Here is a 12,065-nt window from a genome sequence, read left to right as displayed (position 1 = left end):
GCGGGTGTGGTGTGCAAGTGATATAGAAATGCTTTAAAGTATATACCTAGCTACAGTGGTGGTCGTTATTCTTATTTATTTTTGTGCCCAAATAATGCTTATTTTGCCATTGTTGAATGGGAATTGCAGTGTGTATGCTTGCATTCATTTGCTGCTTTCATATATTCATGTGCTAGTCAGTCCCATTGACGCATCCATTGAAATTCATAATTTTAGCAGAAATTGGCAGGATTTTTTAATACTTTTGCTTAGTTTCTTTGGAGAGCGCTAGATGTGAGTTGTTGGTGTGCGGGCCGGGAGCGGTCCGAGGCTTTCGGGGGCGCGCAGCGGGCTGTGGCCAGGAGCCCGCAACGGTAGGGCGGGGACTGTGGCACAATGGACTAGAATTAGGCACGGACTCGTAGCGGTTAATTAAAGATTGTTTTACTTACACCATAGGTGGTTGCAGTGCAGGCAGGAAAAACTTTCTTGAGTTGCAGTTACAGACAAACACAAGTGGAGTTTGCTAGGCTCCACTGAAGACACACGCACGGAGTTTGCTAGGCTCCGCAAAACAAACACGACAGAGCTCTGGATACCCTTGACGAGCGCGCAAAACTGTAGATACGTCTTAAGAATTTAACGAACGAGACGGGAAGAGGTTGGTGGTTGATCAGGCCGCCGAACTCCTCTGACACACACACAAAGTTTCTATTACTCTGCCACGTGCTCAGAGTTCCCACGAGATGGTTGTGGAGTCCTCTACAAGTTGGGCGGAAACTGCTCAAACCTCTTATACGACTAGCAAGCCAATCGCTAGCCGCCACGTGGGAATAATTTAGAAACAGCCAATAGTGGGAAACAAATTTACATACGGGTGGCGGGAACTCCTTTGCACTGGGGTTTTCTCTTTGCAGCTGAGAATTGCACCGTGCAAAGAAAGCTCCATGTGGCGGGAAATAATTCTGCAGTGCTGAAGCGCGCACACAATCATTGGGTCATGACAGTTGGTAGGTGAAAAAGTATCTGCATAGTGAGTTGGTGCTCAGGAAGCAGTTGGAACTTGCGTGTAAACTTTTGGAAGAGAAAATCACACTCTGTGCCTTTATTCCCTCTGGTATTGGTGGAAGGTGAAAGATATGTTCAGTTAGCACAACTCCATATGTGTGGTAGCTTCAGAACTGTCTCGAGGGCCTACCAATCCTTCAAGAGTGCACTTCTGTATTCTCTGCAGGCATGCAAAGAACCCTGTAAGCTAAACTGTGCAGATGCTTCACAATAGTAGTAGGTGGAAAGTTACATTGGTCTGAAACCTCAAATTTCCTGTGTTTGGAGTAGTGCCCAAAAGGGACGGTGAGTTCTAAGGGACCCGTGACAAGTTTAAGTGCTCTATTCCATCAATTGTGTTGAAAGCTGTAAATCTGAACTCTCCTATGGCATAAATCATTTGGTTATCATCTTTCTTTCAGCCCATACCTCTCTTTGCCTATATGATTTTAACAGCTGCTGTCCCAAGTCACTTGAATTGGAAACAAATACGTTGTCATGTTATAAATTGACTTTGGAAACTTTAAACTGCAGCTTTTATATCAAGCAGAGAGTAGGTTGTGTGGGAGATGATGACAGTAATGGGAATGTCTTCATTTATGTGATCCAGTATCCATGATGTTCCATGGTTAGACGATGGTGGATCAGAGTAAGTGCTTTTAAGGCTAGAAAACTAGAGCACTGAGTAGTTCTGTCCTTGCAGTAAACTAAATTTCAAAGCCTTATCGGACCAAACGGTGCTGGTGACCCATGACTTAAGCTACAGAGCAATAGTTCTTTGTACGTTGTACTATGACGTAATATGTGGAGTGGATCTCTTGGACCTCTAGTTTTAGTTCCTTCACCATTTTGACATTTAAAGAAATTCATTTTTGCATATTTATAGGAAAGACTTTATGGGCCTTGGTGGCCATCTGGCTGTGATTTGGGAACTGCTGCCTCATTAAGCCAAAAAGTTGATTGCTATGCTTTTTATCGGTGGAAGTGATTTGGGTGTCAAGACAAGTGCTTGGGTAAAGGAAGGGTTGTCACTGAGCTTTGTTATTACGCTATAGCTAACAGAAGTGGGACTCTTGCTCAAATTTTCCAGTTACGTTTGAGTGGCTTGTTCAGCATTAAGTTGGCAATTGGCAGGAAGTGAACTACGCTGATGGCTGTTAAGTATTAGAAAGCTTTGAAGTACAGTTTTCTTTGCATTGAAAATGTCAAGTTGAAAAGGCTTAAGCAGGCTGCTTTTGGGGAAAGTTGTTCCCAAAAAACAAAATGGAGAATACTTGATTTATAGCAAACAGCTAAATAACAATGCTGGTACTCTTTTTGGTTATTGTACAGGGGGAGAGGAGCGAGGTTGATGGTTGAGAAATGCTGTTTGGAGTTTGAACCTTGGGAGGTGCTCCAAAAAATCTCTATTGTAATGGCTTGAGATCTGATTTTAGTTGATGATATAAGATTAATATTTAAATCTTGTAATTTTAGACTTATAGAGCAACTGAATCTGTCTTTGAAAAGTAAAGAAGCTATAATTCAGCACCTTGAAGAGGAAAAGTCTCAAAGTGGACCTTTTGATGGGAGCTTGTCAGCAGAAAAAATCAGAGAACTTACTGTTGCTTTGAGGCATGAAAAAGATAGTGAGATAGAGGTGAGGAAACCAAACAGTTGTACATCGCAAATCTCACGTGGTCTAGGATTTTAAAGGTCTTGAGCATAACACTAAACAAGTGACTCTATTCTAATACAGATCTCCTCTGAGCTGTCCCTGACTCCTCAACTTCATCCTGTTCCATTCACTGTTCATATTGTGGTTTTGGCAGCCAGTATTGCTCTTTGCTGTCCAGATCATAGTTTTTATTAATTTATTTTGTATTTTTGTTTTTTGCACATAATTTACAGCTTTTGTGTAACTATCTTATAATAGATACACAGATCTGCTTAGATGTTTTGAACTGAAATGAATAAGCTTTCTGTTCTTATTAAGACTTTTTCTTCTTCAGTAGATCATTTTCCCTGTGTAACTTTCAAATGATTTTCTATGTTAAGTGTCTCTTCACTATTACGTTCTGAAGGGGAGAGGTTTTGATAATGGAGGTAGGCACAAGCAGGACTCCTGTAATAAAGGGAAGGTGTAGATCCAGATTCTACAGTGAGAATGATTTACCAGTACCTGCCTATTTTTACTTCTCTGTAAAGAAAAAAAACTGATATCTTGGAGACTGAAAATCAGAAGTGAACTTAAGGCTTGTTTTCCTTGCCCCCCTCACCCATCTTTTCCCTGGGTCTTTGCAAATAATATAAATGAAGATTGGCGATGAAATGCAGATAATAAATCATGGAATGTGTCAAAGCTCCTGAGAAATTTTATTTCTGCATTTTTGTGCCCAAAGTACTATTTTTGGGCATGTTGTTCAGAAAAGCAACCTTTCCTCCTCCTTTGCCAAAAACTGGGAAGTGGAACGAACGCTTGTCAGAATTGGTGTGAGTAATGGAATTAAAAGATCAGAAGCACATAGAAATGAAAGGAATGAAAGCTTTCATTAACTTGTCTTGGTTGATGAGAAGTATTGTTTTTGAGGCCCACAAAGCCTAGGGTATTTCTTTTTAAAATCAGTTTATGGGAAATAAGCAGAAGTTGGTTCCTTTTTATTCTTATATGACCTTGCCTTTGTCCACCTCAAGTATCCTCTTGTTGAGATGTCAAATTTCTCTTCACAATTACTAGTATTGCTGGTACAATAAATAACTTTTGCCCTTACGGTTTTAAAGATGTGTGGATGTGTATTTTTTCTTGCCTCGTAATTTTCCCCAGAAAGCATAGAAACTTATAGAAAAGGAAGAGTTTTAATTAAATTTGAGCAGTTTCAAGTAAATCTACTTGATAAGTGTATCCTGTTGTCATAGATAACCACTCCTTAAAAATGCATTTTTGTTAACTTGTCAAGCAGAGTTGTCATGTCTCATCAAGAAACCTGGGGTTTTTTTTGGCTTTCTACAATGATTCTGTAGAAATCAGGCTTATAATTGTTTCCTGGAAGTCTGCTATATGCTTTTGTCAAAATGTTTAAGTACTATAACTATAAATATTATAGTCGGAGTTGGTTTGGAGGAATACGCCACTTAAGCTCTAGAAGAGAACCTCTAGTTGAACTTCTATTTCGTTCTTCTTTTTTAATCCTTAATGATCGAATCTGCATACTTTTGAGTAATTTTACCTTGGGTAACCGCTATTCTCTTCTTGTAGGCTCTTAAAATGGAACTTAGAAATGAGAGAAATTTATTTGAAAAAAAAATCCAGGTATGTTGTTAAACTTTGTTCCTATTTATTTGAGCTTTTACAACTTAAGCATTTTTGTAAAGCACTCAAAGGTAGAGAGGTCTTCCTTCATGCTGAAACGAAGAAAACCCTTTTGCATTATGAGGCAGACTGACTTCAGTCTATTTCCAAGCAGGTTTCAGTATAGTCAATAGCAGCACTCCTTAGATACATCGAGACAGCACGTCTGATACTCATGCCCTTCTGCCATATCAACTTTCTTTCATATTTCTGTTCCAAATATCTGTGAAGACAGCAGAGTTGGATTTATATTTTGTTTTAGTGGCTAGACTAATAAGATGGTGTGCTTAACAGAAACTGTGCATTTACATTATATTTTAGTATGAACTTGCCTAATATAATGCAGCTTCCATGTAATTCAATTTAGTCTCTTCAAGAAGAACTACAGGAGAGAGAGAGTGAGCTTGCTATTGAAAAGAAAAATGGTTTGAAAAGGGATAAAACAATTCAAGGTCTAACTCTTGCATTAAAAACAAAGGAGAGAGAGGTATGTTGACTAGTTTTGTTTAAAAAAAAAAAACAGAACGTCAGGTTATTTAGGGCCTGATCAAATGTTATTGAAGTCACTAGGCTCTTTCATTTGACTTCAGAAGACTTTGGAATCAGTCCTTTTAGTGCAAATCTGTGTTTCTGAGGAATCTTGTATGTAATGGCTTGCTACTTTAAAATGGTGTGCTTTCTAGAGATTTAGTTGTTTGGCTATGGAAAAAGGTTAAATGGCTGAGTTGATGAACTTGCTCTTGATGATGAGAAAAGAACAGTTTTCGAGCTGGCAGAAAAATATAAAGAAAGCACTTTCCATTGTGGTGCCAATGGAATATGAGCTTAATAAAAGCCGCATTAGGAGCGACTACCTTCAAATGAACGTCAGATGCGTATGAAAAATTGTAGTCGTTTATGTACAGTTACAATACTGTTTCTTTACATGTCAAGTTCAGTTGGACATTTCCTGTGCTTTATGAAGGTCTTGGGTGGTTTCTTTCGGTTGGGTGAAAGGATAATGCAGTTTAATTTATAATTGAATCATGGCCATTTAGAGAGAGCTTTTTGACAGTGTTACTTGTGACTATTCATGCGTTCATGAATTCTTTTTTTTGTTCTGTTTTAAGAATGAAGAACTTGGTTCTGAAATTGAAGATCTAAATGTTTCACTGGTTAACGCAAGAGAAGCGACTCACAAAGCTCAAATCCAGAAGTTCAAGGTAAGATGCAAATGATTTAAATTACTTCCTTTGCATAGAAATATTGAAAGACATTTCACTGTAACAGCAAGGAGGAAGAAATTAAAACTAATTTAAAAAATTTAATTGTCCTCATTGTGAAGCAAATTACCTAAAGTAATTCAACTTAAATGATAGACTATTGAAAGTAGATTTCTTACTATTTATCTTGTTCTTCATGTGTCTTTTTTTTTCTTAGTAGCATCTCTGAGAATAAATAATTAATTCAGAGGGAGAGGGAATCTCTTAAATGCAGAATAAGAATATACTTTCATAAATCGCCAACATTATTGTGGTAACTCCAAAATTAAACCCCTGTTTCAGACTGAGTTTGTTGATCTCAGAAATGTTGAGTGAAACTTAATGTGCATGGTGACACCAATCTGTACCATGATGGGGGAGATTGTTTTAGTGGATTTTATTATTACTTTTTTCTTTCCTGGCTTTTTCATCCACCAGGAAATGCCTCTTGGGGGATTTTGCAGGGCTATAGTATTGGTACTATCCATGTATGTGAGACACCTAGGGGAGACAATGCAACATTTGGGGTTGTATTGCCGTAAGTATGGTGACAGCACACAGCTGTCTCTTCTTCATTAGCAGACTGGGAGTGGGTGCGTGAGACTTGTTTGGGTTTTATTTTATTTTTTTGTAATAATGTGAAATGTTTGTTAGAAAACAGTGGAACGTTTGTTAGAAAACAGTGATTTAATAACACTTCCGTGTGGGCAGAGGAGGAAGGGCTTTATGGTGGTAGTTCTGCACTCTAAAGGCCTTATTTTGTGAAATAGTAGGTGCTTCATAAAATGAGAATTGGAGTCCACAACTTAAGTATGTATTTGCTTTTATGTTTTTGGATTTGTCTTGAATAAAAAACTAATAAATCATTCTCAACTTGAGTAATTAAAATAACATTTATAGAAAAAGAAAGTGATGACTGCTCATGTAGGAGACCAGAATATCATGAGAGAACGAGTGGAAAGCTATGGGACATGTTAGATGTGCTGTCTGTGCATCAGATTTTTCTGAATGGCTCAAATCGTTGTGACTACCTCCATCATTGCTTTGGACTGAAGTGCATCGGTTGTAGTCTAATGGAACAGCAGCTTTAAAAATAGTATTGCTTTATGAATAGATACATCAAAGACATGAAGAGATGCCCCACAAATTGAAGAAAACAAACAAACAAAACGCCATCAGTAGGGTTAAATAAAAAATGTCTTTTAAATCCATTTTAAATCTTGGCATCTGAGTAAATAGGTGGCTTAAGAGCTGCAATTCTTTCAGTTTTATACAAGTAAAGTCTTATTTAGAGATCTACAACCTTTGTTTCCCATTTTAAGTGCACATTATTCTCTACAAGGTCCAAAGTTAAGTTGAAATCTAAATTCTCCTGTCTAGAGAAACCAACACAGCAAAGTGGGAGCCAGGCCAAGCCTTTCTCTTCTCGTTACCTGCCAAGTAGTTTCATTCTTGAGCTGGAAGCCCCGGTGCCCTCCCCCAGTAGTGCGAGTAGGTCAGGCTCCATGTCCCATTCCTTTGCTGTGTTCAGTGCTGTGATCATCAGTAAGGAAGCTGACTGTAATAGTGTGCATGATGTCAAGCGGACAAAGACCGTATTTTCGTCTTCATATATGCAGCATGCACTTGACCAAAGTCAAACCAGTGATGTAAAGATGAAAAGCTTTATGCATTATTATCCTTTCCCTAAGCCCCCAAAATAATTTCATTTTCACTTTGTACTCACTGCAGCTCGGACTTTATTTCCTTAACGTTAATTATTCAGATTTCTTGTTATCCCATCCTAGATCTCATTTGGAGTCCTTTTATCACATTATTTTAGATAATCAAGAGAATATTTGATATAATACTTCCCATGTTATTTGGGTAATTGAGATTGCACTGTATTTTTCAGTTTAAAGGTGAAACTATTGAAGGGAGTTCAGGAAGAAAAGTAGGTGGGAGTATAGGCTTCTAGCCATGTGAAATAACTATATACTATGACTTTGTTTTTTTTCTTATTCTAGGGGGCTGAGGATTATCAAGCGCTCTTGATGGAAAAAGAGGCCCTCCTCGCAGAGCTGCGTTCAGAAAATCTGACAAAAGACACGGAGAATCGTAAACTGCAACGGAGAATTAAGAGGACTGATCAAGAGCTAAATGATTTGAATCTAGAAAGAGAGAAAATGGAAAAGGAATTGGATGAAGCTCAACTCCAGAAGAGCAGATGCGACAAAACCATTAATGTTGTTATCACATTTTTTCCCTACTTTTTAAAGCTTTTAATATAGCTGATGCAGTTTTTAGCATGTCCTTTCCTCTGTAATGAATTAATTCACTGTTCAAAGGATACTGCCCAAAAGAGTGGTGTGTGTTTTGTCTGTCCTTAAATTGTTCTAGCTGACTGGAACACATTCTAAAGATTTTTAATTTGGCCTGTGGTTGAGTCCTGTATAAAATAGGAAATGGAAAAGTTCAACTTCAGTCTTGCTATGGGTGGAATCTCTAGCTCCTCTAGTATTGTACATTTTATAATAATCCTATTATACCTGTCAGGCTAAGTATATTTTGTAAATGATCTTAAATGACATTGCTCAGATTTAAACTTTTTCTTTTCAGCACTGATGTAATGTCAGAATGAGTTAGCCAGAGGTTACCATTGGGAACCAAACTCCCACTTGCTATTACTAGTGCACCTTGTTCTCTGTAAACCCTGTACTCTTTAATCTCAGTTCCTACTTGTAAAACCTCAAGAGCAAAGGATTGGCTAATCATGATACAGAACGAGCCTCGAGTACTAGCTCTGTTCATTAATTTCTTTGCTGCTCTCTACTTGATGTTTGGCACCTTTCACCTTCCTTTAATGTCAGGATCAGCACATTCAGCTTCAGCAAGCATGGCAGCAAAGTGAAAGATCAGGTTTCCTGTTTTTACGTTGAAGATGAGCTGTACTGAACGCCTGTCTTAAAGCACACTTTTTCCTCTTCCCCTGTGTCTTGTCACATGGATTTTACTTAAGTCCTGTCACCACCTGTTTGGGCAAAGACCAGGTTCTTCAGCTGTAGCAGCAGCATCAACCAAAGGGATGAACCAAACTCCTCTCTTAGTTAGGGAAGGCTGACTCGTAACAGTTTTGGCACTGCCTTTTAAATAAGATTTACTTGGAACCATGTTGAATAACAGAAGACACAATGAGCTTATACTTGTAAAGAAAAAAAAAGATTTCATTAAACAGATTTAACCATGGCCAGTTTTACAAGAACAGTTGTGTTTTAGCAGAGGCTAACCACATGAGGTTGTCTGTTAGGCTATGCTCTGTGTTAAAACAACTTCTGCTGGCAAATGCTCTCTTTTGATCCTTATATTCCATTTATTAAGCAAGGACCTCTCAATGTAATGGGTATGGATGAAAGTTGCAGTTGGTCTCCTGCAGTATTACATAAATCCAGTAGAGGGATCTCTTTCCTTACAAACAAATAGACTTTTCACCAACAAGATCTAGTTATTTGAGTTACAGCTTTGGTTGGATATCAGGTGTGGTTAAGTTGCCATCATGGTATCTTAATGTATGCTGTTCCTTGAAATTTCTTCTGGGTATTGAGGTTAGGAAAAAGAGCAGATGACTCCTGTCAGTTCAGCAGTCATAAAAAGCATACTTTTATTGATTTACATCATTTTACTTTTAACTCTCTATTCAAAACCTCTTTCATTATTTTTTTTTTAAGGAAGCTAGCATATAAATCTAAATAGGAAAGGCAGGATTCAGGGGGCTTCAAAGTTAGAGCCATTACAAATGTCTATTCAACTCTATTCTGTCCAAGTTCCTCATGTAAATGATTAATTCCTTGGGGAAAAATGTCTCTGCCAAAAGATGAGCAATCTTCTAAAAATTACATCCTTGACCTATCTTCCATTCCTTGCACAATGGCTGCTTCAATTTCAGAGCTGCAAGTACATTTGGATATAGCAGTGAAATGTTACTCATTAAATAGTTGGTATGTGGGAGTAAAAAATGTACTATGATATTTTGCTCTCTGACCAATCGAAAACCACTTTAGTGAACTTTATATGGGAACAGTCTTAAATATGCTGTTCTGTTTAATGTTTTCAGATACGTCTATTTTAACTGTATATCAGTCTATAAAACTAAAACTAAGAAAACGGTTGTGGAAGGCAGAGACATTCTTCCTCCAGATCCTTAATTAGATGCCATCTCGGCTGTTTCCAGTTTTTTATTAGGATTTTTTTTTTATGATCTTTCACATGGCATAACTGTAATGATATCTGTTTCTGTGCAGAACTATATAGGGAGACCGGCTTATGATGTTCTGTGGCAGAGAGGAAAACCCAGGAAAGTTCCTTCACCCTACTTTCCCAGTCTGAACTTGCCAGGTCACCACTTTGCACAAGTCTACCCCATTCTACCGATGAGGGCAGAAGCTAAATTAAATATAGGTGCAAGCCTGTTGGATGGGATCTATTTTTGAAACCACTGGTAACATACAGTACTAAAAATTTTCTCCCTAAATAATTGACATGGATATTCTCCTCAAAATGGCTACTCTGTCCTGGTTTTGCACCTCTGCTATTCATTGGATTATTTAAAAAACACACTCCTTCCTGTCCCCCGGATAGTCCCTCTATAGTTGCAGGCACCTCGGAAGCTATAGATATATCTCCTTAGGGGGAACCATTTTTAGATCAGCATCATTATCAGTTCTGGTAATTTGCTAGAACTACTAACTGATGAGACGCAACTTATTTAACAAGCTGCTTCCTATAGAACTGACTAGGAGGAAAGATCAGCACATTTAAAATGCTGTGTGCGCCTAATGCTGTGTATGCACATAGAAACATGGTCTCAGTATTTCTTCGGTAAAACTTAAAATCCAAGAATTTGTTCAGCCTTTGATGATGAAATATCTTACGTAGCTTTTCTGTCCTGGCCTAAATTCATGATTAAGATATATTTATCAGTTGGTTGGGAAATGAAGAATAACTCGTTAACCAGAATTTACCTTGTCTGCTCTCTCTGTTATATAGGAAGGAAGGTTTTTGGCACTTCAAGCTTTAATTATTCAGCAATCTGTTTTTCTATCTGACAAGGAGGGGGAGGCACCTGCTCCAATCTTCAACCAACATTATAGTGTTTCACATTCATTTTTTTTTTTTCTTAGTTCAACTATCATGAATCATAGAAATGTCCCCTGAGAGAGAGGTTGGCAGAAAGGATTGCAAAAGTATGCTCTCAGTGCATAAACGAGAGCATATAGGTACTATGTGTCCTTGCAACTCAATGTATAGAAACCAGTAGGCTTTCTCTTGGCCAATTTGAGTGGTCAGTGAGTTCAAGCAATCTGCTACAGTGATGGATAGTTTTGTGTGTTACAGCATCCTAACTCATGCAGACACAATAATTTTCAGTTCCAATCCTGGTTTAGTCTGGCAAAAATTTGGGGATCTCATACGCAGAGTAAGTGCTTCCAAAGTATCTATAAGATGACTGTCCCACAGAATCTCCTCTGTTTAGAAATGACTACACCTTGTCTGTCCAATTCCCACCCCCCTTTCCCTTCCTTGACCATAACATCTGTGTCACTTAAGGAGGAGTCTCTATGTTTCTTTCACAAGGACTGATTTTTACACCTAGACTGGTGCTGATATTGTGTAGGGAACAGTACTATTATCTTTACTACAGCAATCTCTTTTTCTATCCAGGCATGCTTATAACTTCTCTCCATAAAACTTTCTAACTTCTGTTCATCAAAGATATGGAGTGCTGGATTCCATTGGGGTTACACAAAAGAGCCAGATCATAACTATTTAAAGCCTCAGCTGTCAAATATCAGTGCATTTTTTTAAAGCCTCAGTGTAAAAATAAGAGGCAAGGAACTGTGGAAGGTATAGCGAAAAGCATGACTTCTCAATTAATCCTTGAATTCCAGTTCATGGTCTACATGTGACCCAGTTTAGGAGTTTCATGACATGGAACCAAAGGCTCTTGAAGCAGCTTTGAAATGTGCTGTTTCCAGAAAGTCATATGACAGTGCAGTCTGTAATAATGAAATGAAATGAAAGTAGAAACATACACAACCCCCCAAATGCAAGTGATGCAGATGGTATCTTAAGCTGGGACCAAGTTTGGGTTTGACCCTGCAAGTCTTATTCAAATAGCCCTACTCATGCAAGTTGCCCCATTGGTCTCCACAGGACTCTCTGCATTAACTAATTTGTAGAAATGGGGTCTGAGTTTGCCCAGTATTTCAGTTGTAGCAATTGTTTACCTTGAAGCAGCTATTAGTGATTTCTTAACTGGCTAGTAATAAAACTACATTTAACATATGGAAAAAGGCAGTTTAAATGACAATTTGGATGAAGCAAATAGAAGTAAAACACCAAAACAATTAAAATAACGTTAAGGCTTTGATGTGAACCTGCATAATGCAAAGTCATAAAATCAAGAAAATAGCATGTAACAGTAAAGGGACTGT

General features: G+C 38.0%; 1 protein-coding gene across 3 annotated transcripts in view; it reads left to right on the top strand.

Annotated features, from left to right (window-relative positions):
* The window catches only part of CDK5RAP2 (CDK5 regulatory subunit associated protein 2), a 110,669-nt gene that overhangs the window by 18,604 nt on the left and 80,000 nt on the right, over window positions 1-12,065 (top strand). For 2 of the 3 annotated variants that reach the window (XM_025211238.1, XM_006029709.3), the window contains exons 8-12: window positions 2,503-2,665; window positions 4,262-4,315; window positions 4,722-4,841; window positions 5,464-5,556; window positions 7,602-7,820. In XM_025211238.1, the coding sequence (XP_025067023.1) occupies window positions 2,503-2,665; window positions 4,262-4,315; window positions 4,722-4,841; window positions 5,464-5,556; window positions 7,602-7,820 (649 nt within the window). The remainder of the gene's footprint in view (window positions 1-2,502; window positions 2,666-4,261; window positions 4,316-4,721; window positions 4,842-5,463; window positions 5,557-7,601; window positions 7,821-12,065) is intronic. The other variant, XM_006029711.3, reaches the window with a different exon arrangement.

This window comes from Alligator sinensis, unplaced genomic scaffold, assembly GCF_000455745.1.
Source record: "Alligator sinensis unplaced genomic scaffold, ASM45574v1 scaffold388_1, whole genome shotgun sequence".
NCBI lineage: Eukaryota > Metazoa > Chordata > Crocodylia > Alligatoridae > Alligator > Alligator sinensis.
Note: the sequence above shows the minus strand (reverse complement) of the source record. Positions and strands in the feature narration are given on the sequence as shown.